This window comes from Schistocerca cancellata, chromosome 9, assembly GCF_023864275.1.
Source record: "Schistocerca cancellata isolate TAMUIC-IGC-003103 chromosome 9, iqSchCanc2.1, whole genome shotgun sequence".
Classification (NCBI taxonomy): Eukaryota; Metazoa; Arthropoda; class Insecta; order Orthoptera; family Acrididae; genus Schistocerca; species Schistocerca cancellata.
The window spans coordinates 185535391-185562853 of record NC_064634.1 but is presented as its reverse complement, the minus strand read 5'-3'; the positions used below and the strand labels follow the sequence as shown (position 1 = coordinate 185562853).

General features: G+C 45.4%; 1 protein-coding gene across 1 annotated transcript in view; it reads left to right on the top strand.

The window, feature by feature from the left end:
• The window catches only part of LOC126101005 (alpha-tocopherol transfer protein-like), a 67998-nt gene that overhangs the window by 25663 nt on the left and 14872 nt on the right, over positions 1–27463 (top strand). Inside the window, exon 4 of the mRNA XM_049911671.1 lies at positions 17164–17422. Within this exon, the coding sequence (XP_049767628.1) occupies positions 17164–17422 (259 nt within the window). The remainder of the gene's footprint in view (positions 1–17163; positions 17423–27463) is intronic.

Here is a 27463-nt window from a genome sequence, read left to right as displayed (position 1 = left end):
GTGACATTGCATGATTGGTTTTTTATCCTTACCTTGGTTTTGCCTCCTTGCCGAAGGTCTGTTCCAGGACCGAAGGATGTACCTGTTTGTGAGACAGTGACCAACAAATCCTTACTCGAAAATGGCTATCGTTGTTCTGACACAATAATCTCTATGAGGCTGTTTTTCACACCTAATCCGAATGAAGCACACAACCAAAGTTCACACAGATCGCAGATAGGCTTTTTCACACGTGTTATGGTGACAGATTGGTAACAGGAAATATAGATGCTACGAGAAATGGTCAAAAATGCCACTCAATGTACACTTTCTAGCCAGGCTAACGTGGCGGAATAAACACATTTGCAGCGCGAGAAGTGTGGGAAGAGAGTCAATGAGGCTATGGAACGCACCGACAGGGATGCGGAGGTATGCCGATTCCAGTGCTGCGGGCAGTTGCCATAAGTTTGTCGGTTAAGGATCCGTGGCGCCAGCAGCCCAATGAAGGTGGTCCCACAGATTCTCGATTTGGTTTAAATCCGCGGAGTTTGATAGCCAGAGGAGTACAGTAAACTCCTCATGGTGCTCTTCGAACCGCGCACATACACTGCGATCTGTGTGACACGTTGCATTGTCTTGCTGGTAGGTGTCATCGTGGTGTGGAAGAACGAACTGCACGTAAGGGTAGACAAGGTCCCTAAGGATAGATCCATAGCTGTGATGATCGATTGAGCCTTCCAGAATAACGAGATCACCCTGAAAATTCCACGAGAACATTCCCCAGAGCATAAAGCTCCCTCCTTCCGACCTGGATCCTTCCCAAGCTTGTTGCAGAGAGTCGGCCATCTGTCTGACGGAGCATAAAACTTGATTAATCCGAAAAGGCCACCTACCACCAGTTGCCGTATTCACGTGCAAATTCCAGCCTTCGTCGGTGGTGAACAGCAGTCAGCATGGTTCCACGAACCAGCTGCCTGCTGCAGAGGCTCATACGCACCAACCTTCGGTGAACCGTCGCTTACGAGATACTATTGGTAGCCGCTTGGTCCATTTGGGTAGTCAGTTCCCCAACAGATGCTCGTCTACTCGCCCGTACACATCTCCACAGCCGTCATTCACTCCTGTCATCCACGGCTTGTTAACCGATTTTCTCATGTTACAGAGGTGCTATTTATTACTTTTAACTACTGTCTTGATACATCTTCCACAAACTGAAACCCCATCTCCAGCACATATGTACTGAATCTATACTTTACTTAAAGACATTAAGAAAGGCCAGACGCCAAGATTCAGCCATTCAACTCCCTAAGTGATGAATGAGATACTTTTATTTAGTCATCAGAATTCTGACTGATTTGATGCAGCCCGCCACGAATTCCACTCTAGTGTCAGACTTTTCACTTCAGTGTACCAATTGCAACGTATATCCTCAGTTACTTACTAGATGTATTCTTATTCCAATCCCAGCCTTCCTATGCATTTTTATGACATACAGCTGCCTCTAGTACCATGAAACTATTACCTGATGCCTTAACATGCATCATATCATCCTGTCCCTTAGGTTACGTAAAGTACCCGAAAAGTGTACAATAGTCTTAGAGGCGGACACTGCATTAGACAGACAGATTTCTGTGTAGCCATTGCGAAAGTAATAGTCTGACGTGTCACGTAAAAAGGCTGTTGTCGTGCTTACAGATTTAGTTATATGTTGGCACAGTGGATAGGCCTTAAAAACTGAACACAGATCAATCGAGAAAACAGGAAGAAGTTGTGTGGAACTATGAAAAAACAAGCAAAATATACGAACTAAGTAGTTCATGGGCAACATAGGTCGCGTCAAGGATGTTGTGAGCTCAAGAGCGTCGTGGTCCCGTGGTTAGCGTGAGCAGGTGCGGAACGAGAGGTCCTTGGTTCAAGTCTTCCCTCGAGTGAAGAGTTTAAATTTTTATTTTCAGACAATTATCAGAGTTCAGGCACTCACACATAATCAACTTCGCTCTCCAAAATTCCAGGACATGCTCAGATTTACTTGGACATATGCAGGATTTGACGGTCTACACACGGGAAAAATTGAAAACGTTAAAAACATATGTTGTGACAGAGCACAGAGAAAACTGTGCGACTGTGAAACTGTTGCATTCATTTGTTGCAGTTTGTATGACACACTCTTATGTTTTCATCACTTTTTTGGGAGTGATTATCACATCCACAAGAAAACCTAAATCGGGCAAGGTATAAGAATCTTTTTACCCATTCACCAAGTGTGCAAGTTAGGTGGGTCGACAACATATTCCTGTTATGTGACGCACATGCCGTCACCAGTGTCGTATAGAATATATCAGACGTGTTTTCCTAGATCAAATGTTTTCGGTTCCCATTAGAGAGGCACGTCCTTTCGTATACTAATCGCACGGTTTTGCGGTGCGGTCACAAAACACAGACACTAAACTTATTACAGTGAACAGAGACGTCAATGAACGAACGGACACATCATAACCTTGCAAAAATAAAGTGAGTATACTTTTCGCTCGAGGGAAGACTTGAACCAAGGACCCCTCGCTCCGCAGCTGCTCACGCTAACCACGGGACCACGGCGCTCTTGAGCTCACTACATCCTTGATGTGACCTATGTTGTCCATGAACTACTTAGTTCGTATATTTTGCTTACTTTTTCGTAGTTCCACATAACTTCTTCCTGTTTTCTCGATTGATCTGCGTTCAGTTTTTCAAGGCCTATCCACTGTGCAAAATTGTAACTAAATCTGAGGGGGGTGCGATGGGGAGGTTCCCTTGTTAGTACTTGCTGTCGGCATCGCAATCGACGGCTACATAAGGAAGCAAATGCATCGCGTCCAGTGTGCACACATTCGCTCTTGGAGATCATGCATGTCACCTTACGTTGACTAACACTAAACTGAGTATTTGATGTACACGCTCCATCCAGACACGGTGGACTATTGCTATTGACTGGTGTGCCGTGTGGTACCCTGGTCCGCTGCCTTCATCTTTTCTCTCCTCTCTATTAAACATCAGTTACAACCCACCCGCCACATCTTAACCCGTGGATTCTGTTGAATCTTTTGCAATTTATTCCTTCGTTCTGCCCTACTCTCCTCTCTCTTCAGTTGGTGCTGCTCGAGTTTTGGAATTCATTGGTCGATTTGTTTTTTATTATTTTATTTTTGTCCATTATATGTTTTAACTCCAACTTTTTATTTACCAAGATTGTCAAGGTCTATATGTAAGTTTATTCGTATGACAACAGAAAGTAGTTTTTGTGGTTCGATACTCAAATACACAAGCGTGTAACAACAGCGAGATGAGAAGTGGCCTGTGGTCAATCTTAAGAATGTGAATAACCCAAGGCGATATCGTTTACGACACAGAAATTATTACCAAAAAATGACGGCATAATTCTATGAGGTTATCCTCATACTTAACAAGGAATCAAAAGAACAAAATACATGCGAGCAGTCATTATTATCACTATCCAACAATCACAGGCACTGAAAAGCACGTGTTTCTTCATAAAATCACTAAAATTCTCTAAGGACTCCTTCTTTCAGTGCCTCGGACAAAACTACTTCGATAATTTGTTTTTGTCAATAATCTCTCGTTTTACCACGACTACAAGTCGGGCCATCGTTATTTTACACATGGTCGTATACAGACATCTTGAGAAACACGATTCGCTCTGTCTGTTCACAAATATCCGGAGCTTTGCAGACAACAGTGCTCGCGTCGGTGCCGTATCCAATAACTTCGTGTAGGGCTTCGATACACTTCCGCACTGCCGTTCTGTGAACAAAATACCAGCCTACGAAGTAGCAGCTTCATGGCTGCTTTCTAAACTTTCTTGCAGGCAGAATTTAACGGGTTTTTCTTAACGGGACGAACTTGACAAAGGTAAAGGCAATTTCAGCAGCAGCCCAATGGAATGCCACAGGGCTGTTAATATTTACAGATACGTGATGTTAAGGGTACAGATGTAGATATTTTTATTGGTGACTGCGGGCAGTCTACAGAGCAACATTACATTAGTATTTATTTCATTTGCATACAGATTATTGTAGCTATTGAGAGTAGCATGATTTTATGTTGGTTAGTGTCTCCAAGTGCATGTGGTAAGAGCATGACACGTTTTCGAGAAGACTGTTAGAATTAAAAAAAAAAACAATGCACTCAAATAGGTACATGTTAAGGTACCAATAACGACAATATCTACCCTTACACCACTAAGACCCTGCATGTAAACATTATTATGGATAAACTCAGAACCTCTATGAGGCTGCTGTCATTACGGCTTGACAGACCTTTATCGATAGTGGTTCTTTACATGAACCATTTGTGAGCAACAGTGATAGCCGAAGTCCCGTCCACAAACTCAGTAAACTTACTTGTGGGGGGGGGGGGGGTAGGCCACTGCAGCCATTTGTTTCTCACAATACCTAAATATGGCGGTTTTTGTATCCCACTGACCACATACACAAATTGTTCTTTTATACATATGATGTGCAAGTCTCGCTATGCAGTGCACAGAGTAAAGCTGGGACGGGAGCGGAACACCTTAATAGACGGTACAAGCAAGGACACGGCGATACGAGAGTTCACCCTAAATGTTGCAAGCCGATAAATTTCATAACTAATCCCAGGTCTGTATGTAAACGATGTAATGGATAATTTCAAAACGTCTATGAAGCTGAAACTTCCTGGCAGATTAAAACTGTGTGCCGGACCGAGACTCGAACTCGGGACCATTGCCTTTCGCAGGCAAGTGCTCTGCCAACTGAGCTACCCAAGCACGACTCACGTCCCGTCCTCACAGCTTTACTTCTGCCAGTATCTCGTCTCCTACCTTCCAAACTTTACAGAAGCTCTCCTGCGAACTTTCCAGAACTAGCACTTCTGGAAGAAAGGATATTGCGGATACATGGCTTAACCACAGCCTTGGGGATGTTTCTAGAATGAAATCTTCACTCTACAGCGGAGTGTGCGCTGATATGAAACTTCCTGGCAGATTAAAACTGTGTGCCGGACCGAGACTCAAACTCGGTACCTTTGCCTTTCGCGGGCAAGTGCTCTGCCAACTGAAGCTGTTGGCAATCGATGGCATTTCGACAACAAACACATGTGTAGCACATATAGTCACAGTTGTATCCAGATCGAAAACCAAGTCCACAGCAGGCTGATCAGCACTATGCTACACTCAAGCGTATATAAAAATAAAATCAGAGTACGGCGCTGCGATCGACAAAGCCTATATCAGACAACAAGTGTCAGGCGCAGTTGTTAGATCGGTTACTGCTGCTACAATGCCAGGTCATCAACATTTAAGTGAGTTTGAACATGGTGCTATAGTCGGCGCACGAGCGATGAGACACAGCATCTCCGAGGTAGCGAAGAAGATTTTCCCATACGACCATTTCACCACGAGTGTACCATGAATATCAGGAATCCGGTAAAACATCAAATCTCCAACATTGCTGTGGACGGGAAATGATCCTGCAAGAACGGGACTAACGACGACTGATGAAAATCGCTCTGCGTGACAGAAGCGCAACCCTTCCGCAAATTGCTGCAGATTTCAGTGCTGCCCATCAACAAGTATCAGCGTGCGAACGATTCAACGAACCATCATCGATATGGACTTCCGGAGTCGAAGGTCCACTCGTGTACCCTTGATTTCTGCACAACACAAGGATTTACGCCTCACCTGGACCCGTCAACACCGACATTGGACTGTTGATGACTGGAAACATCTTGCATGGTCGGACGAGTCTCGTTTCAAATTGTATGAAGTGGATAGACGTGTGCGGATATGGAGACAACCTCATGAATCCGTGGACCCTGCATGTAAGCAAGGGACTGTTCAAGCTGGTGGTGGCTCTGTAATAGCGGGCGTGTGGAGTTGGAGTGATATGGGACCCCTGATACGTCTAGATACGACTTTGGAAGGTGACACGTACATAAGCATCCTGTCTGATCACCTGCATCCATTCCTGTCCTTTGTGCATTCCGACGGACTTGGATAATTCCAGCAGGGCAATGAGAGAACCCACATGTCAAGAATTTCTACGGAGTGGCTCAAGGAACACTCTTCTCAGTTTAAAAATTTCCATTGGCCACCAAACTCCTCAGGCATGAACATTATTGAGCATATCTGGGATGCCCTGCAACTTGTTGTTCAGAAGAGAGCTCCACGCCCTCGTACTCTTACGGATTTATGGACAGCCCTGCAGGAATCAGGGTGTCAGTTCTCTCTAGCACTACATTAATCGTGTCCATGCCACGTCGTGTTCCGGCACTTCTGAATGCTCGCGGAGGGCCCTACACGATATTAGGCAGGTGTACCAGTTCGTTTGGCTCTTCAGTGTATAATGATGTGCAATGTAGTGCTTGCCGTACAGTATGCGAAACAGTTTCCAGACAGCAGTATTTACTAACTAAAAACAGGTGAGAAACCAAAAGGTTTGCCCACCCACGCTGCGCCTCCTGGTGGCCTCTGCAGCCACATCGCTCAGTGACTGCGTTCTCTCCACCACGAAGGCGACTGTAGAGTCCATCATGAAAATAGGCACCTCAAGGTCATCTCACCATCATCAGCATTGCCAGTTAGTGATAATTTCAAATTGTGCTAAAAATTCCGAATAAATGTTAGATATCGCAAATAATGTCCGCGGCTCGTGGTCTTGCGGTAGCGTTCTCGCTTCCCGCGCACGAGGTACCACGTTCGATTCCCGGCGGGGTCAGGGATTTTCTCTGCCTCGAGATGGCTGGGTGTTGTGTGTCTTTCATCATCACTTCATCCTCATTCCCTCGCCGCCGCAGTGGCGTTAAAGACCTTGTGGAGCGGCGGCCGAACCGCCCCGCAAGGGGTCTCACGGCCACCAATGCCATACGCTCATTATTTTTATCATCGCAAATAATTAATGTCGAGTAATAAAATTTCTGGAATAAATTTGTCTAGGCAACACATTTAAGTCATTCTCATTGCAAGATCATAGCTTAAAGTAAGCACAAGACACGCCATTGCAAATGCGAAATGCTGGTACATTAATAACTGGTGTAACCGCCAGAATGTTGAATGCAAACGTGCATGTATAGCGTTGTACGAGTGCCGGATGCCAGAACGGTGTAAAGCTCCATGCCTGTTTCACTTGGGCGGTCAATACAAGGGCGGTTGATGCTGTTTATGGATGATGTTGGAGTTGTCGTCCGATCATGTCCCGTATGTGCTCGATTGGAGACAGATCTGACGATCGAGCAGGCTAAGGCAACATATCGACACTCTGTAGCGCACAATGGGTTACAAGAGCGGTAGGTGGACGAGCGTTGTCCTGTTGAAAAACACGCTCTGGAATACTGTTCATCCTTGGCAGCACAATAGGTCCAATCACCAGTTTGATGAATAACTTGAGTCCAGATGCTTGGGGGGTTGGAGGGGGGGGGGGGGGAGTAAACACGAGAATGCTCCAGCTGCCAAACGAAATCACGCCCCTAACCATAGCTCGATGTGATGATCCAGTATGCCTAGGACATAGACAGAACGGTTGCACGCCCTCGACTGTACTCCTTCTAATCAACGTACGGCCATCACTGGCAGCGAGGCAGAACCAGCTGCCAACAGAAAACACATCAGACTTCCAACATGTCCTTCAATGTGCTCTCTCTTGACACCACTGAAATTGGAAATTGTGATGTTTCGGGGTCGGAATTCACGTTACAGGGCGTCTGTCTCGGAGCGGTCTTTGAAGTATAACCAGTTTGTGACAGTTCGTTGTGTCAGTGTGGTGACAACTATTGCTCAGATTGCTGCTGCAGATGCAGTACGATGCGCCAGGTCTATATGTCGAACACAATGGCACACATCTCGGTATTGCCACGTGGCGGACCGGAGCCCGGACTCACTACGTCCAGTCTCAAACGTAAGTAACGCTCACGATCTTTACAGACTCTGTTTAAGGCAAACTTGATTAGCATCCTCATAGTGCTACTATTGGCGTCACCGTTATGCCACTGACGCGATACCTGAATAGATATCATCTTTCAGATCGTCCTTAGCATTACTTAAACTCAACAGTAGTTGTCGATACCAGCATTATTTTTCGAATTTTAGACAGGTCAATATTATCTCATTTCCTCTTCTGAAGACTTTCACATGATTTAGTACACAGTATGTTATGTTTCAAGCTAAAATTTACGAAAAGGAATTACTATATAAAATATTTTAGTTTCGATGTTATAATCGATAAGTACTTGTTCTGAATGTACAGTTAAAATTATTCTTATTAGGAACATTAGACGCTACTAAAACTTTGCACAGTTAAAATTTGTATTATTAATTACGCAATCCTGTACTGTTAACTATGATTATTTCTGAATTCATTTGTGAAATCATAAACGAAGTTAATAATGTAACGAAAGCAAGTGGGAATTCATTTGCAAGGAAAAATTATAAACCGTTTGCAATATTGTTTTCTCCGCAGAGTGAGAGAGTCTTAAGCTTGCCTCTGATGGGGTAGGACGTATTTTTGTGCGAAAAATGTAATTTCGGATTTTTTAATGTGAAAAATCAAAATACTGTATGATATACTAAACAGTGAGAAAATATGTTTACGTAAAAAAAATGCTGCATCAATAATCTTCAGACTTAGTTAGTTCAAACTAACCGTGAGAACCTGATGTGATATTTTCAGCTTCAGGAAGCAAGTCCATAGACAAAAAGAACTGGAGCCATCTCAGTATTGCAAGCTAAGTAAAACTTGGAAGTTTATTGTAATCTTCGCTCCTTTCAAGTCTTTATAAAAGACTATGCTTACTAATTACTTATACTAGATATTGTTTAATGTGGACAATAGATGGAAGTAGGGAGGAGAGGGGAGATTACAAGATGTAGAAACTAGCCTTACAAGTTTCACTTATGCCGCACAACTCTTTCTGATTGGTGTGAGATTTTTCCCTCATAAGAAAATTCTTGCCAGTTGCTGCGAATAATATAAAAACTAATGTTACAAGAAATATCGAAGAAAAATTACTTTTTGCTTCAACCTGTCCAAAAAAACAGAGCCACTGGCATATTTGGACCGAAGAAAATATATGGATATTATGAAATTTTATAGAAGCATGTGATACATACACTGAAGGGCCAAAGAAGCTGGTACAGCTGCCTAATATCGTCTAGGGTCAATGTGAGTACGCAGAAGTGCTGCAACACGACGTGGCAAGGACTCGAATAATGTCAGAAATAGTGCTGGAGGAAACTGACACCACGAATCCTGCAGGTCTGTTAATCTGTGAGAGGACGAAGGGGTGGAGATCCCTTCTGAACAGCATATTGCAAGGTATCATAGATATGCTCAATAAAGTTGATGTCGGGAAACTTTGGTGGCCATCAGAAGTGTTTAACCTCAGGGGAGTGTTCCTGAAACCACTCTCTAGCAATTCTGAACGTGTGGGTGACGCAATGTCCTGCTGGAATTGCCCAAGTCCATCGGAAAGCGCAATGGACATGAATGGATGCAGGTGATCAGACACACCGCTTATGTACGTGTCATAAGTTAGAATCGTATCTAGACGTATCGGGGTCCCATATCACTCCAACTGCACACGCCTCACACCATTACAGAGCCTCCAAAAGCTTGAATAGTCGCCTGCTGACATGCGGGGTCAATGGCTTCATGAGGCTGCCTCCACACCCGTACACGTCCATCCGCTCTATGCAATTTGAAATGAGACTCGTCCAATCAGGCAACATGTTTCTAGTGCTCTACAGTTCAGTGCCGGTGTTCACGGGCCCAGGCGTGGAGAAAAGCTTTGTGTTGTGCAACCATCGATGATGTTTCATTGAATGGTTCTCACACTGACACTTGTTGATGGCCCAGCATTGAAATCTGCTGCAATTTGCGGGAGGGCTGCACTTGTGTCACGTTGAGTGATTCTCTTCAGTCGTCCTTGGCCCCGTTCTTACAGGATCTTTTAATGGACGCAGCGATGTCGGAGATTTGTTGTTTTACTAGATTCCTCATATGCACGGTACACTCGTGAAATGGTCGTACGGGAAAACTCTCGCTTCATCGCTACCTCGGGGAGGCTCTGTCCCATCACTCGTGCGCCGACTATAACATCACGTTCAAACTCACTTAAATCTTGATAACCTGCCATTGTAGCAGCAGTAACCGATCTAACAACTCAGCGAGACACTTGTTGTTTTTTACGTAGACCTAGTCGTTGCCGACCGCAGCGCCATATTCTGCTTATTTACTTATCTGTGAATTTGAATACGCATGCCTACACCCGTTTATTTGGCGCTTTAGTGTGTTTTATTATGAAAACATAGGAGTATTCCGAGACAAAAAATAAATCATCGTAAGAGATGTGAAACTGTTTCCCCTGAGTAACGAAAAGTGTCGTCGCTGGTGTGTTTATGTTTTGTGGGACCTTCTAGAATCTTCCAGAGAGAAAACTGTTAAGAATTCTATTTTGGTAAGATGTGAGATATCATTATTGTATCGTGTCACCTACGAACGCAATAGCATTTACGAGAGACACGGCAGCGCTCGGGTGCTTGTGTGGCAGCGCCAGAAGTTTAGTTCCGACAGCTCGGCCTAATACGACCGAGAATACTATCTACTTCTCATTTTTTTTTTTAATTTTCCGCTCTTACTGACTCTTCATCACTGCACCGTCAACCAAATCTCCGATATACTTTCAGGACAATATCTTCCTTGAAGTAGAGCAAAATATATTTGTGGGGATGCTATTAGGGAACCCAAGTTTTATCGAAGTATACTACAAAACTGTTGTCCTTAGCATGCAATAAGTGCATTGTACACTAAACTTCGTTCATGTAGGTGCAATGTCTCTGCATTCTATTAGAAATTTTCGTCCCTGGTTACACTTTCTCAGTCGAAAACCAACCGAGCAGAGAAGAGAAAGAAGTCGCTGAGGCAGAACAGTTCGTCTTTTCGCCTACATCACTCTGTATTTTTCTTGCCATCGGATGCTCTCTCCAGTCTTAGTATTTAAGTACAGTTCTAAATAATAACTTTTTGTCAAAACCTTCAAACTCTGTATAGTCTTGTATTCATTTATATCCATTTCTTGGAGATCATGCTCAAATCTAGGAATCCTGTTAATGGCACTGCACTGTTAACATTGAATACAGTCGATTCGGAAATACCACAACGTTTTGTTGTTATTTTATGAACTTGTGCTAAATTTACGTTACTCGTGGTTTCTTCACTGTTGGTCAGATCAGGAAAAAAATAATTAATATACTTGAACATTTTTACTGAACACCTGCTTTCTTTAACCTTTAAAAGGAGTGGAAGGGCTGACTCAATAAAGTGAACGTTTCAATTCCATTGTGTTTATTAGCTACCAAAAATAATCTCACATAAAAATTGACAGACATCACTCAAGCGAGATTATTTATAGAATACTCATTACATAAAATCATAAGCAAGTTAATAAATCATTAGCCAACGATCTCCCATAAACATTGATAAACGCCAGTAAGGCTGAATTTGACCATAACTTTAACAAATAACTGTAGTTAAGACACATTATTTAAGACCCTTTCAATTTCAGTATTTTAACATTATATGTAAAATAACAGTGGACAGACAGCCTTAACTTTAACACGAATACTTGGAACATATTTATTAAAACGTAACTTGGGCAATCTTGCAAATTACTAGGGAACCTTGCAGAGCGTACTACGAAATTATTCAAATGTCCATTGGCTTTTAAGATGGGCTTTAAGGGCATATAAAGTTACAACTTTGTACAATCATAAATGTGTAACAACAGGAGTAAGGCCCAAGCTTGTAAGGCCTAAGTTTAACCACGAACGATGGAGCCGACTAAGGGAAGTAATAGTTAACTACGAACCAATACGTGGCTCCATTTGCAACCCCACATCGAGTAGGCCACCGAAATGTGAACCCAGCAAACGCTGCCGGAGAGGCACGCTCGAGATCAGGCGAAGTCCACTGCCCGTAAGCCAAACCTGTAATCTAATGGCAAGCTCTGCGCTTCGGTTGCCCGCTGCCTCAGCTCACTGAAACACAGACCACACCCGGAAACAGGAGGCCAAAAAAAATTTTCTTACCTTTAACATTCATGATTGAGAAGTATATTAACACTACAAAATCAAGGCTAAACAACAACTAATTTCACTCGGGAGTCCTTTCTTTAGTCCTGAGTGAAACAGTAGCCGATAAACAAACGCTAAGAGTGGGAAATGAACTGGCTGACGAGAACGGACACTCACTAGAACTTATCGGCACACATATTGACCACCTTAAGTGGGCCTGCAAAGCTCAACACGGTAACCTTTAGAAATAAAAACTCAGATTGCCCACAGCGGACATACTGACATGGATTAACCGATATCGTAAGCAAGTTAAACATTTGCTAATAATAGCTAATGAACTAACATTCTGCAAATACATCAATATTATGCGGAAGCCGAGAACACGCTAAGTAAGAGGCATCAAATGAAATCGAGCACACATAACGTCACGCGTCCGGCAACGTCTTACTATACCAAGAGTTATCACAAACACAGTTAACTAAGCGCTCTTAGTAATTAGAGTACATAACTGCGTGTCTTAATACTGGGGCGATTTTGCGAAGACGTCAGAGCATCACTTTGCAAGACCTTAACAGCGTGTCCCGCCAAGCAAGCGCGCACATCCACAGCTCACAAGGTTGCCGGAAAATGCACAGCGCTGGCGAACTCGCACCGCCTCCAGTATAACGACGTGATAACCACTGCCCGGCCTCAGACACTCCGTTTTCGCTTCTGCCCGACAGCCAATCGCTGATTCGTGCACCGCCGCCTTCCGTTCTCAAAGCGTTGTTCCCCCTCACTCGCGGTCGGCACTTACACTACTGGCCATTGAAACTGCTACACCACGAAGATGACGTGCTACAGGCGCGAAATTTAACCGACAGGAAGAAGATGCTACGATATGCAAATGATTAGCTTTTCAGAGCATTCACACAAGGTTGGCACCGGTGGCGACACCTACAACGTGCTGACATGAGGAATGTTTCCAAACGATTTCTCATACACAAACAGCAGTTAACCGGCGTTGCCTGGTGAAACGTTGTTGTGATGCCTCGCGTGAGGAGGAGGAGAAATGCGTACCATCACGTTTCCGACTTTGATAAAGGTCGGACTGTAGCCTATCGCGATTGCGGTTTATCGTATTGCGACACTGCTGCTCGCGTTGGTCGGGATCCAATGACTGTTAAGTTATGTTGTGCAAGACGCGACAGTTGGCTGCGACTGCGACGCTGCCCCCTCCTCTTTTCCCACCCTGGCAGACGGCGACAAGGCCGCAACACGACAGGAGTCGTCGCTGTTTCCCAAGCTCCGGTCGGCGGCGGCGGATTCAAATACATAAGAAAAATAAGAATTCCGATTTTCTTGCTGTAAAAAATACTGTATGTTAATGCAACAAAGTTACATCGGCTCCCAGAGTTAGTTTTTCGATACAGATTCTCCTTTTACTTTAAAAAATTGAAAAGTATCTCTTCCGGTTTTGCGTGTTTTTTTCGCTGTATATTACTTCTCTATCGATTGTGAGGAAAGCAAAAGGCACAAAAAAATGATGTTTGCGTATCTTACAGTTTCACACCACAGCTTGATAATGACGTGTCTATTTTTCCGATATTCGTCACAGTTATTCCGATACTAAATTTACAAGTAACCTACTGCATAAAATTTGAATTGTGTACAGTGAAAAATGTGGTCGCTGGCTACTTTGCGTATGGTTCACGTTAGGTCATACATCGTTGCCGATGAAAAGAAGCTAACATATCGAAATTATTTTTAAAGTTGAGATCAGAATGATATCGATCTCCGTTTCCGAGATCTGGGCTCATATATCTCCGGGAGCGTCGCGACTAGCCGCCAGTTCTGTCGACGCGCAACGATAATCGTGTGGTCATCACACGATAGAGAATGCATTTGTTTTGTTTCGCTGACACATTTGGACCTAATGAAACCATTTTATGTCATATATTTCTCCGGTATGAGTTACTAATATTTCTCCATATGCTCTTGACAATTTCATTTAAAATTCCGCGAAATGTAGGTTTCTTAAAGCCAAGTGATCAAGCAGAACCCATTTTCTTGGTTTTGCTGAGGCATCTGAACCTGTTCCAAGCTTTCTTTCTCGTTTATTTCTCTGATACGAGTCCCGAATATTCCTCCATCTGTTTTTGCACATTTCACCTAAAATTCCAATGAAAGATAAGTTCATTAACAATAAGCGCACGCTAGCGTCATTGCATTGTTTCAAGTTCTTGACAACAAGATAGGATTACACCTTAAACATCTCTAGAATTTTCATTCTGAACGTCTACAGTATACACTGGCAGAAATGTGGAAGAAATAATGTCCGTGCTTGTTCACAAAATTTCCCCAAATTATACTTGTCAGTTTCTCCCATGCAGAAACTTTTGAAAGAAGCTAAGGCAACTATCATAGCCGACTGACTCTTTATTCCCATCCAAATGAACTTCCATATTCTTATATTCTGACAGCATACATCGTTATGGATGACATGAACATTTAATCTTGCCAAGCTGCACTCAAAAGATGACTCCAGGATTTACAAAAGACGAATTTCAATTGTGAACTGTGTCAGACCAGAAGGGCATTGTAAAACAGTTGTGCACTTTTGGCACAAGTTTTTTGAGCACCATCTTCTACCAATGAATTGAAGTGAATGTGACAAATTACTTATTGCAGCACACTGTTTGCGCAATCTGTTGAGAAACGCCTTCCTCAAAAACGAACACCTATTGATTACAGAAAGCTGTACAACAATCCGGTGGTGGTTTTTCACAACCGGAAGGTATCATCAAGACACCAATCTACCGTTTACTTTCAAAGTGAAGGTATTGTAAAATGTAACTTTCTCGTTGTACTTTAGATTGTTCACTTTATAATGTACTTGCCTTTTTCAGTTTTTATCGTCACAAAAAAAGAGAAATGCGAAAATTGACCTGCAAGTTCATTTTCATCATTCTAATTCTACATCTGCATGGATTATACTGATTTTCATAACAGGACTGAAAAATTAGCATTAATGGAAAAATCATTTCACTCACCCGTCAGTTTCAACTGTGCACCAATTTCTTCCCAAATTGTCTCTGAACAAAGTGTTCGTATATTTAGGGTTCTTCAAATCGTAAAGGCAAGGATGTTGCGAGACCAGCTCACAGAGCATCACATCCTGTGAGTGGCGCATTTCAGTTTTCCTTGACTGGCTCGATATCTTTCTGGCAGCCGTACGTCTTTGTGTCGTCCGACTTCCGTCGCAACACTGCTCACTGGTGCAGTGCTGCGGCAGCTGCCGCAACAGTCGCGAGTCGCATCCCAAACTCGAACTGCGCATGCGCCAGCAGGCAACTTCTGACGTCACGTAGCGACCCGTCGCAGTCGCTAGTGTGCGTCGCGTCTTGGACAACGTACCTTTAGCGGAATATGGAATCGGTGGGTTCAGGAGGGTAATACGGAGCGCCGAGCTGCATCCCAACGGCCTCGAATCACTAGCAGTCGAGATGACAGGCATCTTATCTGCATGGCTGTAACGGATCGGGCAGCCACGTGTCGATCCCTGAGTCAACAGATGGGGACGTTTGCAAGACAACAACCATTTGCACGAACAGTTCGACGACGTTTCCCGCAGTATGGAGTATCAGGTCGGAGACCATGGCTGCGGTTATCCATGACGCTGCATCACAGACAGGAGCACCTGCGATGGTGTACTCAATGGCGAACCTGGGTGCACGAATGGCAAAACGTCATTTTTTCGGTTGAATCCAGGTTCTGTTTACAGCATCATGATGGCCGCATCTGTGTTTGGCAATATCGCGGCGAACGGACATTGGAAGCGTGTATTTGTCATCGCCATACTGGCGTATCACCGGACGTGATGGTATGGGATGTCATTGGTAACACGTCTCGGTCACCTCTTGTTCGCATTGACGCCACTCTGAACAGTGGACATCACGTTTCAGATGTGTTACGACCCGTGGCTCTACCCTTCACTCGATCCCTGCGAAACCCTACATTTCAGCAGGGTAATGCACGACCGCATGTTGCAGGTCCTGTATGGGCCTTTCTGGAATGGTGGCCAAGCGACTGGCTCGTGACAATACGCCAGTCACTACTCTTGATGAACTGTGGTATCATGTTGAAACTGCATGGGCAGCTGTACCTATACACGCCATGCAAGCTCTGTTTGACTCAATGCCCAGGCGTATCAAGGCCGTTATTACGGCCAGAGGTGGTTGTTCTGGGTACTGATTCCTCAGGATCTGTGGACCCAAATTGCGTGAAAATGCAATCAAATGTCAGTTGTAGTATAATATATTTGTCCAATGAATACCCATTTATCATCTGCAGTTCTTCTTGGTGTAGCAATTTTAATGGGCAGTAGTGTATATCCCAAGCCGGCTCAAGCCGCAACACCAACCTCTGTACATCGTACTTGTGTCCGAGATACTACTAGCACCGGTCCCACCACGGCTCATACTTGATACGACAATTTTAGATTGTTTTCAAATGTCTTTTCGTCCTTTACGCACACCCACCAGAGTGGTATGACACGTATGCCCTTGCGCCTGCGTCTTGCTAACCACCAAACACACGCCACCACCAAACACACGTGAAAAGACGATGTCGCACAGAAATACTGATCGCCGCACGGGATTAGCCGAGCGGTCTCGGACGCTGCAGTCATGGACCGTGTGGCTGGTCCCGGCGGAGGTTCGAGTGCTCCCTCGGGCATGGGTGTGTGTGTTTGTCCTTAGGATAATTTAGGTTAAGTAGTGTGTTAGCTTAGGGACTGGTGACCTTAGCAGTTAAGTCCCATAAGATTTCACACACATTTGAACAGAAATACTGATCATTCAGCGAACGGTGACCAACTGCACGTGTAACAGCCTATACGTGGCAATATATCTCTAAGGCGGCCAAAACACAGCGCTTACAGCTTCTCGACTGTAGGCAGCGGGTGTGACCTTGAGGTGTCTAATTGCTTGACGGCTGCTTTAATCGATTCAACCTCCTTTCTACTGCCCGGTTGTGAAATATCGGCTACTTGGCGCAGATACAGTAATTTTCACCCATTGTATCAAATAACAATAAGCCTTTTTCAGGGCCGTAGTGCAGCTACCGGAACGAGACCCGGAGGGCAGACGTGTCACCTTCATGCGCGTAGCCAAGCTGGCACCGGGCGCCTTTCCACCGGAGGAGCAGGCCAAAGTCGACTTCATGAGTGGCGACGCCACCTTGTGGGAGGACGACGCCACCGTCATCTGTGGCGAGGTGATCATCCAGGACATGCAGGGCGCCACCATGGCGCACTTCACCGCCATGTCGCCCTGGCTGATGCGGCGCATCATGACCTGCTACCAGGTAAACAAAGAAAAAAATGGTTCAAATGGCTCTGAGCACTATGGCACTTAACTTCTGAGGTCATCAGTCGCCTAGGATTTAGAACTACTGAAACCTAACTAACCTAAGGACATCACACACATCCATGCCCGAGGCAGGATTCGAACCTGCGACCTTAGCGGTCGCGCGGCTCCAGACTGTAGCGCCTAGAACCGCTCGGCCACTCCAGCCGGCGTAAACAAAGAAAAACCAACAGTAGCTGCTACTACGTACACCTACGGTCGAAGCTTATTGTGTGGAAAAACCACGAGGTTCGAAACAAACCGAACTTATTGTATCAGAATATAGTGTAGGGATATCTATACACTGAGGTGACATATGCCATGGGATACCTCCTAAAATCGGTTCGGACCTCATTTGGCCCGGCACAATACAGCATCTCACCATGGCATGGACTTCAAGAAGTCGTTGGAAGTCCCGTGTAGAATTACTGAGCGCTACTGTGGGAATTTAAGGAGATGGGACCTGGATAAACTGAAAGAACCAGAGGTTGTACAGAGTTTCAGGGAGAGCATAAGGGAACAATTGACAGGACTGGGGGAAAGAAATACAGTAGAAGAAGAATGGGTAGCTTTGAGGAATGAAATAGTGAAGGCAGCAGCGGATCAAGTAGGTAAAAAGACGAGGGCTAGTAGAAATCCTTGGGTAACAGAAGAGATACTGAATTTAATTGATGAAAGGAGAAAATACAAAAATGCAGTAAGTGGAGCAGGCAAACAAGGAATACCAACGTCTCAGAAATGAGATAGACAGGAAGTGCAAAATGGCTAAGCAGGGATGGCTAGAGGACAAATGTAAGGATGTAGAGGCTTATCTCACAAGGGGTAAGATAGATACTGCCTACAGGAAAATTAAAGAGACCTTTGGAGAAAAGAGAACCCCCTTGCATCAATATCAAGAGCTCAGATGCAAACCCAGGACTGAAGACCACAACAACAACAACAACAACAACTGTCTCTATAGCCGTCCACAATTGCGATAGTGTTGCCGGCACACGATTTTTTGCACGAAGAGACCGCCCGATTATATCCTATAAAGAGTGTTCGATGAGATTCATGTCACGCGATTTGGGTGGACAAATCGTTCGCTCGAGTTGTTCAGAATGTTCTTCAAACCAATGATCAAAAACTGTGGCCCAGTGACATGGGGCGTTGACATCCATAAGAATTCCATTGCTGTTGGGGAACATCAGGTCCATGAATGCCTTCAAATGATCTTCAAATAGTCGAACGTAATCATTTTCCGTCTATCGTCCGTTCAGTTGGACGAGAAGATACAGTCCATTCCACGGAAAAACAGCGTACACCAATACGGAGCCACTACCTGCGTGCAGTGCCTCGTTGGGTCCATGGCTTCGTGTGGTCTGTGCCACTCTCCAACCCAGCCATCAGCTCCCAACAACTGAAATTCAGACTCATCTGACCAGGCCACACTTATCGCATCCGTCTCCCCTCCCCCACGCGTATCCTGTACGATCTCATTCTGTTCCCCACCTCCTCCTTTTCCTCGAACGGATACGGATCCTCTACACCTCCCGTAAAGTCGATCCCCCTCACCCGCTTGTCACTACCATCCTCTCCCGTCCCGTCCGCAGCTCGTGGTCGTGCGGTAGCGTTCTCGCTTCCCGCGCCCGGGTTCCCGGGTTCGATTCCAGACGGGGTCAGGGATTTTCTGTGCCTCGTCATGACTGGGTGTTGTGTGCTGTCCTTAGGTTAGTTAGGTTTAAGTAGTTCTAAGTTCTAGGGGACTGATGACTATAGATGTTAAGTCCCATAGTGCTCAGAGCCATTTGAACCATTTTCTCCCGTCCCCGTCCGCTGCCGCGCCTGTATTTCCACGCCCGCTCTCCATCTCTCCAATCTCCTTACCCTCTCCCAAGGTGGCTTCCGCCACCTACCCCTCCCTAACGATGCCCTCCTCCCCTCCATCTACTCCTCCTACCAACTTTGATACTCTCTCCCTCTTCCTGTGTTTGTTCCTATGGGCACCCTCTCCCCCTTCTGTCCCTCTTCCCTCCCTCCTACCTCTCTCCCGCTCCTCCCCCAGGCTTCGCCTACCCCCATACCTTCATTCCTCCCCCCATCTCTATGCCCTTGGCATCTTCGCTCTCCCCTCTCCCTCCCCCACCACCTTCTTCCCCTCTTGGCAGGTCCCCGGTCTCTCACACGTAAAGTGGATATTCGAGCGCCGGAGATCATCGCCATCGTTTTAATGTGTGTGCCGTCGTGTTTGTGCCTCAGTGTTTTTCGCCGTCCACGCTCCATCGTTCACGTGTCGTCTCTGTCAGTGTCCGTGTGCAGCGCCAACCGTTTCTTTAGGTGTCTTCGCGTGTGAATGGCTACGTGTTATTTGTTTCTGTGTCTACTGTTTTTTGCCCCTCACTTTGTTCTATGTGTCTCCATTGTATTTTGCTCTGTAAAACTTGTGGCTGAAGAGCAGCGTAGTGTGCTGCTGCCCACCTTCTTGTAAAAAAAAAGGAAAGGAAAAAGAAAAAAAAGACCAGGCCACGGCTTTTCTATCATCTACAGCCCAGCTGGTATTATCACGGGCACGGGAAACGCGCTGCAGGCGATGTCGTGGTGTTACCAAAGGCACTCGCGTCACTTCTCTGCTGCTATCGCCCATTAACGCCAAGTTTCACAGTACTTTCCTTACTGATACGTTAGTCGTACGTCCGACATTGATTTGTCCTGCCATTTCATGCAATCTTTTCCCTCTGTTAACACTAACAACTCTACGCACACGCTGCTGGTCGCGGTCGTTAAGTGAAAGGCGTCGGCAACAACGTTGTCCGTGGTGAGAGGCAATGCCCGAAATTTGGCAATCTCGACAGGCTCCTGACACTGTTGATTTCGTAATATTGAATTCCCTAACGGTTTCCGAAACAGAATTTCCCATGCGTCTATCTTCAACTTCCACTCCGCGTTCAAAGTCTGTTGCATCCCATCGTGCGGCCATAATCACTTTGCAAACCCTTTCACTTGAATCACCAGAGAAAAAACTGACAGCTCCACCAATGCCCTGCCTTTCGTTTACCTTGTGTACGCGATACTATCGCCATCTGTGTATGTACATATCACTATCCGGTGCATGGCGGAGGGTACCTCGTACCACAACTAGCATCTTCTCTCCCACTTCCAAACAGAACGAGGGAAAAATGACAGCCTATATGCCTCTGTACAAGCCCTAATCTCTCTTATCTTATATTTGTGGTCTTTCCGCGAAATGTAAGTTGGCGGCAATAAAATTGTACTGCAGTCAGCCTCAAATGCTGGTTCTCTAAATTTCCTCAGTAGCGATTCACGAAAAGAACGCCTTCTTTCCTCTAGAGACTCCCACCCGAGTTCCTGAAGCATTTCCGTAACACTCGCGTGATGATCAAACATACCAGTAACAAATCTAGCAGCCCACCTATGAATTGCTTCTATGTCCTCCCTCTATCCGACCTGATAGGGATCCCAAACGCTCGAGCAGTACTCAAGAACAGGTCGTATTAGCGTTTTATAAGCGGTCTCCTTTACAGATGAACCACATCTTCCCAAAATTCTACCAATGAACCGAAGACGACTATCCGCCTTCGCCACAACTGCCATTACATGCTTGTCCCACTTCATATCGCTCTGCAATGTTACGCCCAAATATTTAATCCACGTGACTGTGTCAAGCGCTACACTACTAATGGAGTATTCAAACATTACAGGATTCTTTTTCCTATTCATCTGCATTAATTTACATTTATCTGTATTTAGACTTAGCTGTCATTCTGTACACCAATACAAATCCTGTCCAAGTCATCTTGTACCCTCGTACAGTCTCTCACCGACGACACCTTCCCGTACACCACAGCATCATCAGCAAACAGCCGCACATTGCTATCCACCCTATCTAAAAGATCATTTATGTAGATATAAAACAAAAGCGGACCTACCAAACTTTCCTGGGGCACTCCAGATGATACCCTCACCTCCGATGAACACTCACAATCGAGGACAACGTACTGGGTTCTATTACTTAAGAAGTCTTCGAGCCACTCACATACTGGGGAACCAATCCCATGTCCTCGTACCTTAGTTAGGAGTCTGCAGTGGGGCATCGAGTCAAATGCTTTCCGGAAGTCAAGGAATATGGCATCCGTCTGATACCCTTCATCTATGGTTCGCAAGATATCATGTGAAAAAAGGGCGAGTTGCGTTTCGCAGGAGCGATGCTCCCTAAAGCCGTGCTGATGCATGTACAGCATCTTCTCTGTCTCAAGGAAATTCATTATATTCGAACTGAGAATATGTTCGAGAATCCTGCAACAAACCGATGTTAAAGATATTGGTCTGTAATTTTGAGGATCCGTCCTTCTACACTTCTTATATACAGGCGTCACCTGCGCTTTTTTGCAGTCGCTCGGGACTCTACGTTGGTCAAGAGAAATCTGGAGCCGAGCGACCGTTACGGTCGCGGGTTCGAATCCTGCCTCGGGCATGGATGTGTGTGATGTCCTTAGGTTAGTTAGGTTTAATTAGTTCTAAGTTCCAGGCGACTGATGACCTCAGAAGTTAAGTCGCATAGTGCTCAGAGCCATTTGAACCATTTTTGGGCAAGAGATTCGCTATAAATGCAAGCTAAGTAAGGAGCCGATGCAGTGGAGTACTCTCTGTAAAACCGAATTGGAATCCCATCAGGACCTGGCGATTTATTTATTTTCAACCCATTCAGCTTCTTCAAAACCCCAGGGATGTCTATCACTATGTCCTCCATACGGTAATCTGTAATAGACTCAAACGGCGGTATGTTTGTACGATCCTTCTGCCTGAAAGATTTCTCAAATGCTAAATTTAAAATTTCAGCCTTCGTTTTGCTGTCTTCCGTTGCAGGCCAGACTGATCAGTGAGTGACTGGATGGTAGCCTTCGACCCGCTTACCGATTTTACGTAAGACCAGAATTTCCCTGGGTATTCAGCAAGATCTTTTGCTAAGGTATGACGGTGGTAGTAGTTGAATGCTTCGCGCATCGCTCTTTTTACAGCAGCACGAATCTCTACGAACTTTTGCCTGTCCTCATTCTCCCGATCTTTCATGCACCGCGAGTGCAACTGCATTTGCTTCCTGAGTATTCTCCGAATTGCGCTGTTAAACCACGGTGGGTCTCAGTATAAATATCTTCAGGAGTTCAGACGACTGTGCAAAAGCTACACACAAACAGATAAATTACAACTATTGTGATGTCGTCTGAAGAATGAGGTCCCAGAGTACAGTTGGTACCTCAAAATGGCGCCACAAGTGAAAGATAGTCGCTGCCAGAGGCCATAACGAAAGGGAGATGTCGGCCTAGACATGCTCTCAAGAGTTTCCACACGCCCTCGCTGACGAAGGCCAAGGCAACATGTCGACACTCTGTAGACCATATTGGGGTACAAGTGCGGTATGTGGGTGAGTGTTATCCTGTTCGGAAACACCCCCTGGATTTCTGTTCATCAATAGCAGCACAGCAGGTCGAATCACAAGACTGACGAGCATATTTACAGTCAGTGCGCTTAGGATAACAACGATAGTGCTCCTGTTATCATACGAAATTGCTTCCGAGAGCATAACTGTAGGTACAGGACCACGCTGTCTAGCATGTAGACAAGCTGGTTGCAGGTCCTCAACTGGCCTTATTCAAACCAACACACGGCCATGAGTGCCACCGAAGCAGATTCGGCTTTCATTAGTAATCACGACAGACCTCCACCCAGCCCTCCAATCGCACTTGACTCCACTGAAGTCACAAATGGTGGTGGTTTGGCGTCAGTGGAATGCTTGCGACAGGACGTCTGGCTCGGAGCTGTCCTTGAAATAACCGATTTGTAACAGTTTGTTGTGTCACTGTGGTGCCAACAGCTGCTCAGATTGCTGCTGGAGATGCAGTGCGACACATCAGAGTCATACGTCGTACACGAAGGTCTTTCCTCTCGGTAGTGTCACGTGGCCGTCTGTGAGTCCGGTCTTCTGGCGACCGTACATAGTAGTGACAACCGCCGTGAGCAGTCATCCACAGTAGCTACAACCTGCCAAGTCTTTCTACAAGGAACATTCAGCTCCTCGTATTATCACACGACCTCATTCAACGTAGTGAGGTGTCGATAACCGCGTCTTTGTCGTCTTAAAGGCATTCCTGACTAACGTCAACTCACCACTTCCACCGTGAAAGTTAACTAACGCTCACGACCGTTACAGCGTGTATTTAAAGCAAACATGATTTGCATCCACACTTTTATGAGCCTCGCGCGAAATCTGAACGGACATAATTTTTCAGATGTAGAAACACGCCTGACAACTTTCGTTTATGCCGCACAACTCCTTCTTGGTGTCGCATTTTTTTTTTCCTCTCTGTATTTTGACATGCCACCAAGTACAACTCCACCACTAAACTTTGAGAGATCCTCTGCGCTAATGTGTGTGTTTTCTGTACGCTTTCTAGCTTTAAAACAGTCTTCTACGACCCCGAGTACACATATAATAATCCAGCTCTCTACACTATTTAAAATTTCACCACTGCCCAGCATTGACCACTGTCACCTTCCTACATGTGTCACCTACTCAATTTTACGAAATCTAAACCGGTCCACAAAATTGTTGCCACAGTCAGACCTTTACTTCCATCAGACTGCAGAACAGAAACGAAGACATTTCATTGGTCATTCCCTGCTCCCGTTAGAGGAAATTCCCTGCTGACAAGGAAAAGTCACTAATTTTTAAACAAGAGAAGTGCGATCGGCATCTCCAGGTTAGACAATGACCCCCATCTCCAGGACACTGGAAACGGACCCCAAAGGACCAGCCGAGGAGCTGCCAGGAATGGCATGTAAGAAGATTCACAATACAGCTGTACTAAAGGACAATAGAGAGACAGACATAGCATTAGAGGGAGAGACTGCTGTGTTACCACCGGAATAGTTTGACGTGTCACGTAACAAGGCTGTTGTATTTTGTACTGGTGTGGGCTTGACAGTCGAAGACCAAGTAGGCAAGCAAATGCATGGCATCTAGCGTGCACAACGCACGCTCTTGCAGATTATGCATGCCACCATACGATCGCCAATACGAAAGTCAGCGTTTAATATTCTAGTTTCAACCTGCAGCACACGCTCCGCACAGACACAGTGGAATGATGTTATTGGCTGCTGTGTGATGTGTTACACTGCCTTTTGATATCGCCCACGTCCCCACCTTCATCTACGTTCTCAACTCCAGTAAACGTGAGCTACAACCTGTCGTGGGTGTAATCTGGTTTCGCAGGACAGATCGGATCAGCTTGTGGAAAGGGGTCAAGGTCAATTACTGTTAGTTATACAAGAACACACAACTTTATTTCTCGAACCAAAGCACAGTTTTATGTTTAAAACAAAAAAGATCAATTCACGGCTGGGGGCCCAAGTAACTTATCCAAAATAAGTTTAAATGATTCCTTCTAAAAGATCAGGATTTAGAGTAAAGGCTGAAGGCCTTACTCAAGTAAAATTACAATATCTTCTCGGCTAAAGACGAAAATAATATTTCAGATCATCTAAGGAAATTCTTTAAAAGCCAAGCGTTTACAAATTCCGGCTAAAGGCCATATTAAGGAAAATTCAAGTTAATTCTTCTGCTGAAAGCCCAATTAAAAATAGTTTCTTTACATAATAAAAGACAGACTATAAAGATAAGCCTTTACACAGTAAAACAGAAAAAATCTTAAGAAAACTTGAAGTATCTTGTCGGATGAAGGCCCAAGTAGTTACGCAAGAATAATTAAAGACAACCTTAAGATAAACATTTACAGAACACGGCTGAAGGCCGCTTCAAGAATTCTAAATAGTTCAAGAGAAACCTTACAGACAAAGATTTACATATTAAAGCCACAGATTCTGAATCAAATGTGGGTGAAAGTCTAAATACCGAGCAACAAGAACTTTAAGTGAAACATGGCTAAAGGCCTAATCTTAAAGTTGTTATGAGGTTCGGCTGAAGGCCATATACTAAACGTAAAACAGTCAATATTAATGCACGGCTGAAGGCCTGGCACAGTATCTGCGACCAAATAAAATGACAATCGCAAACATCAAACAGTGGTGCTCAGAAGTATTCCAAGGGTCGGCCTGAGGAGGAAAATCTAACAACAGTTTAGGTGAGACAGGCAGCCAAGCGTAACGCTAAACAATCGGGTGGCAACACGACCTAGAGACGGCTGAAGAACCAACCAACAGCGTAATCAATTCCCCTCCACCCGACACACTCGCTGCTCTATTTCAACCGACCGACTGACAACTCCAGTACGCAGACAGCATTGATCTCCTCAGTGGAAATTTTTGTGGCGGCGTTCGTAGCGACAAACACTTCGCTGTAGAAACGGCTTACGAAGTCACCGCCACACAATTAATAGCGGGCCGACCGGTCCGCTGGAACAGTGAACAGAAAGATGAAAACCCAAACACTCTGATTAAATAAAAGTCGGTACTTATCTTTATTAACGAAGATACAGAAACCCAGTAGTGAACTCCGTGTCTACAGAAATCTGTCTAGTTCGAGTCGGAGCGGCTAGGTCAGCGTCGGCTGACGACAAACGACAACTCTGCTGCGATGAACACACAACTGACTAGCAAGTACACAAATCGGTGGCGAGTATACCACTGAGCGGCGAATACAGAACTGTCCTAGCGCTCGCGACTCCAGCGCTTAAGAAGCCAGAAGCCAGCGGTGGCGCGCGCAGACTTGTGGCGATTTCCTGTATCGCTGGCGCTGCTTATGCGGACGGCGTCCGGACTTTGATGCTGCCAACCTTTTGGCAGCGGGCTCGGTTGGCATTACTGGCTAGGATATATCAGAAATCACAGAAGCTAGACTTGGTTCTACGAAACATACTTGGACTAGAACTCGAACAATCGTAAAATTTTTGTGGTACAACAAGGACGAATCAATTCGACGCACAGTTTCCACAAGCGGTCGGCGGCCAAATACACGTCGTCCGATGAGACGACCGACCGAACGACCAACCCAGGTCGTTCCCGCTCCAGTTTCCTTCCGTCGGACAGTTCATGTGTGTCGCCAGTGGTCGGTGAATACTGGCTGTCTGCGCCTCACTGGCGCTCCGTCCCCACAACTCCCGACACACGACGACCCGGAGACACTGACTCGGACCCAACCATGCAGAGGGAACACTTGTCCATTGGCCATCCGACATCCCTGCACAAGGAAGGAACCGACCCAAGTCCCGCAAGCTGATCAATTGAAGGCGCCCAGAAGCGATCGGAAGACGAATTAAACGTCGTCTCATGAGAGACCGACCGAACGACGAACCAACGGTCGTCCCCGCTCAACTCTGCTTCCGTCGGACGGTTCATGTGTGTCGCGCCAGTGGTCGGTGAGTACTGGCTGTCCGGACCTCAATGGTGCCCCCCCCCCCCCCCCCGACTCTTGCTCCGACCACGACTTCACTGCTGCTGAGTCCCGACTCAGCTCCCAACTGAACACCCGACAGACGACGACCCGGAATTACCAGCGGTCGCTCCAGAGATGGTACGACAGTGCACTTATCGATAAACGCTGCTGCTGGCACTGACGGGCAAGCAAACCAGCAAGCTAATGTCGCCAGTAAATCGAATTAAAGAAAAAACGAGGCGACAGAGCCACAAAAAGAAGATGACGAGCAATAAACGGCACGAGCGCGAGCCGCGCACGGCTCAGTGGATTCTGTCTTGTAACTCATTCCTTCATTCCACCCTGTTCACGTGTCTCTTTTAATTGGTTCTGCTCGAGTGCAGGAATTTATTGGCCGATGTGGTTTCTTTTTTATTTTACTTTTGTCCATTACATTTTTTAAGTTCCCAATTCTTATTTGCCACTCTCTTTCTACATGTAATTTTATTCGTGAGTCAGCAGTATTTCGTTGAAGTCGTGACGAACTGTTTGCTCACTCCGAAGGACCGTAGCTTACCAGCTGTATTGTTGGTTATTTAAACGCATAAATCTGTAACAGCCAATGGTTCCAATGGC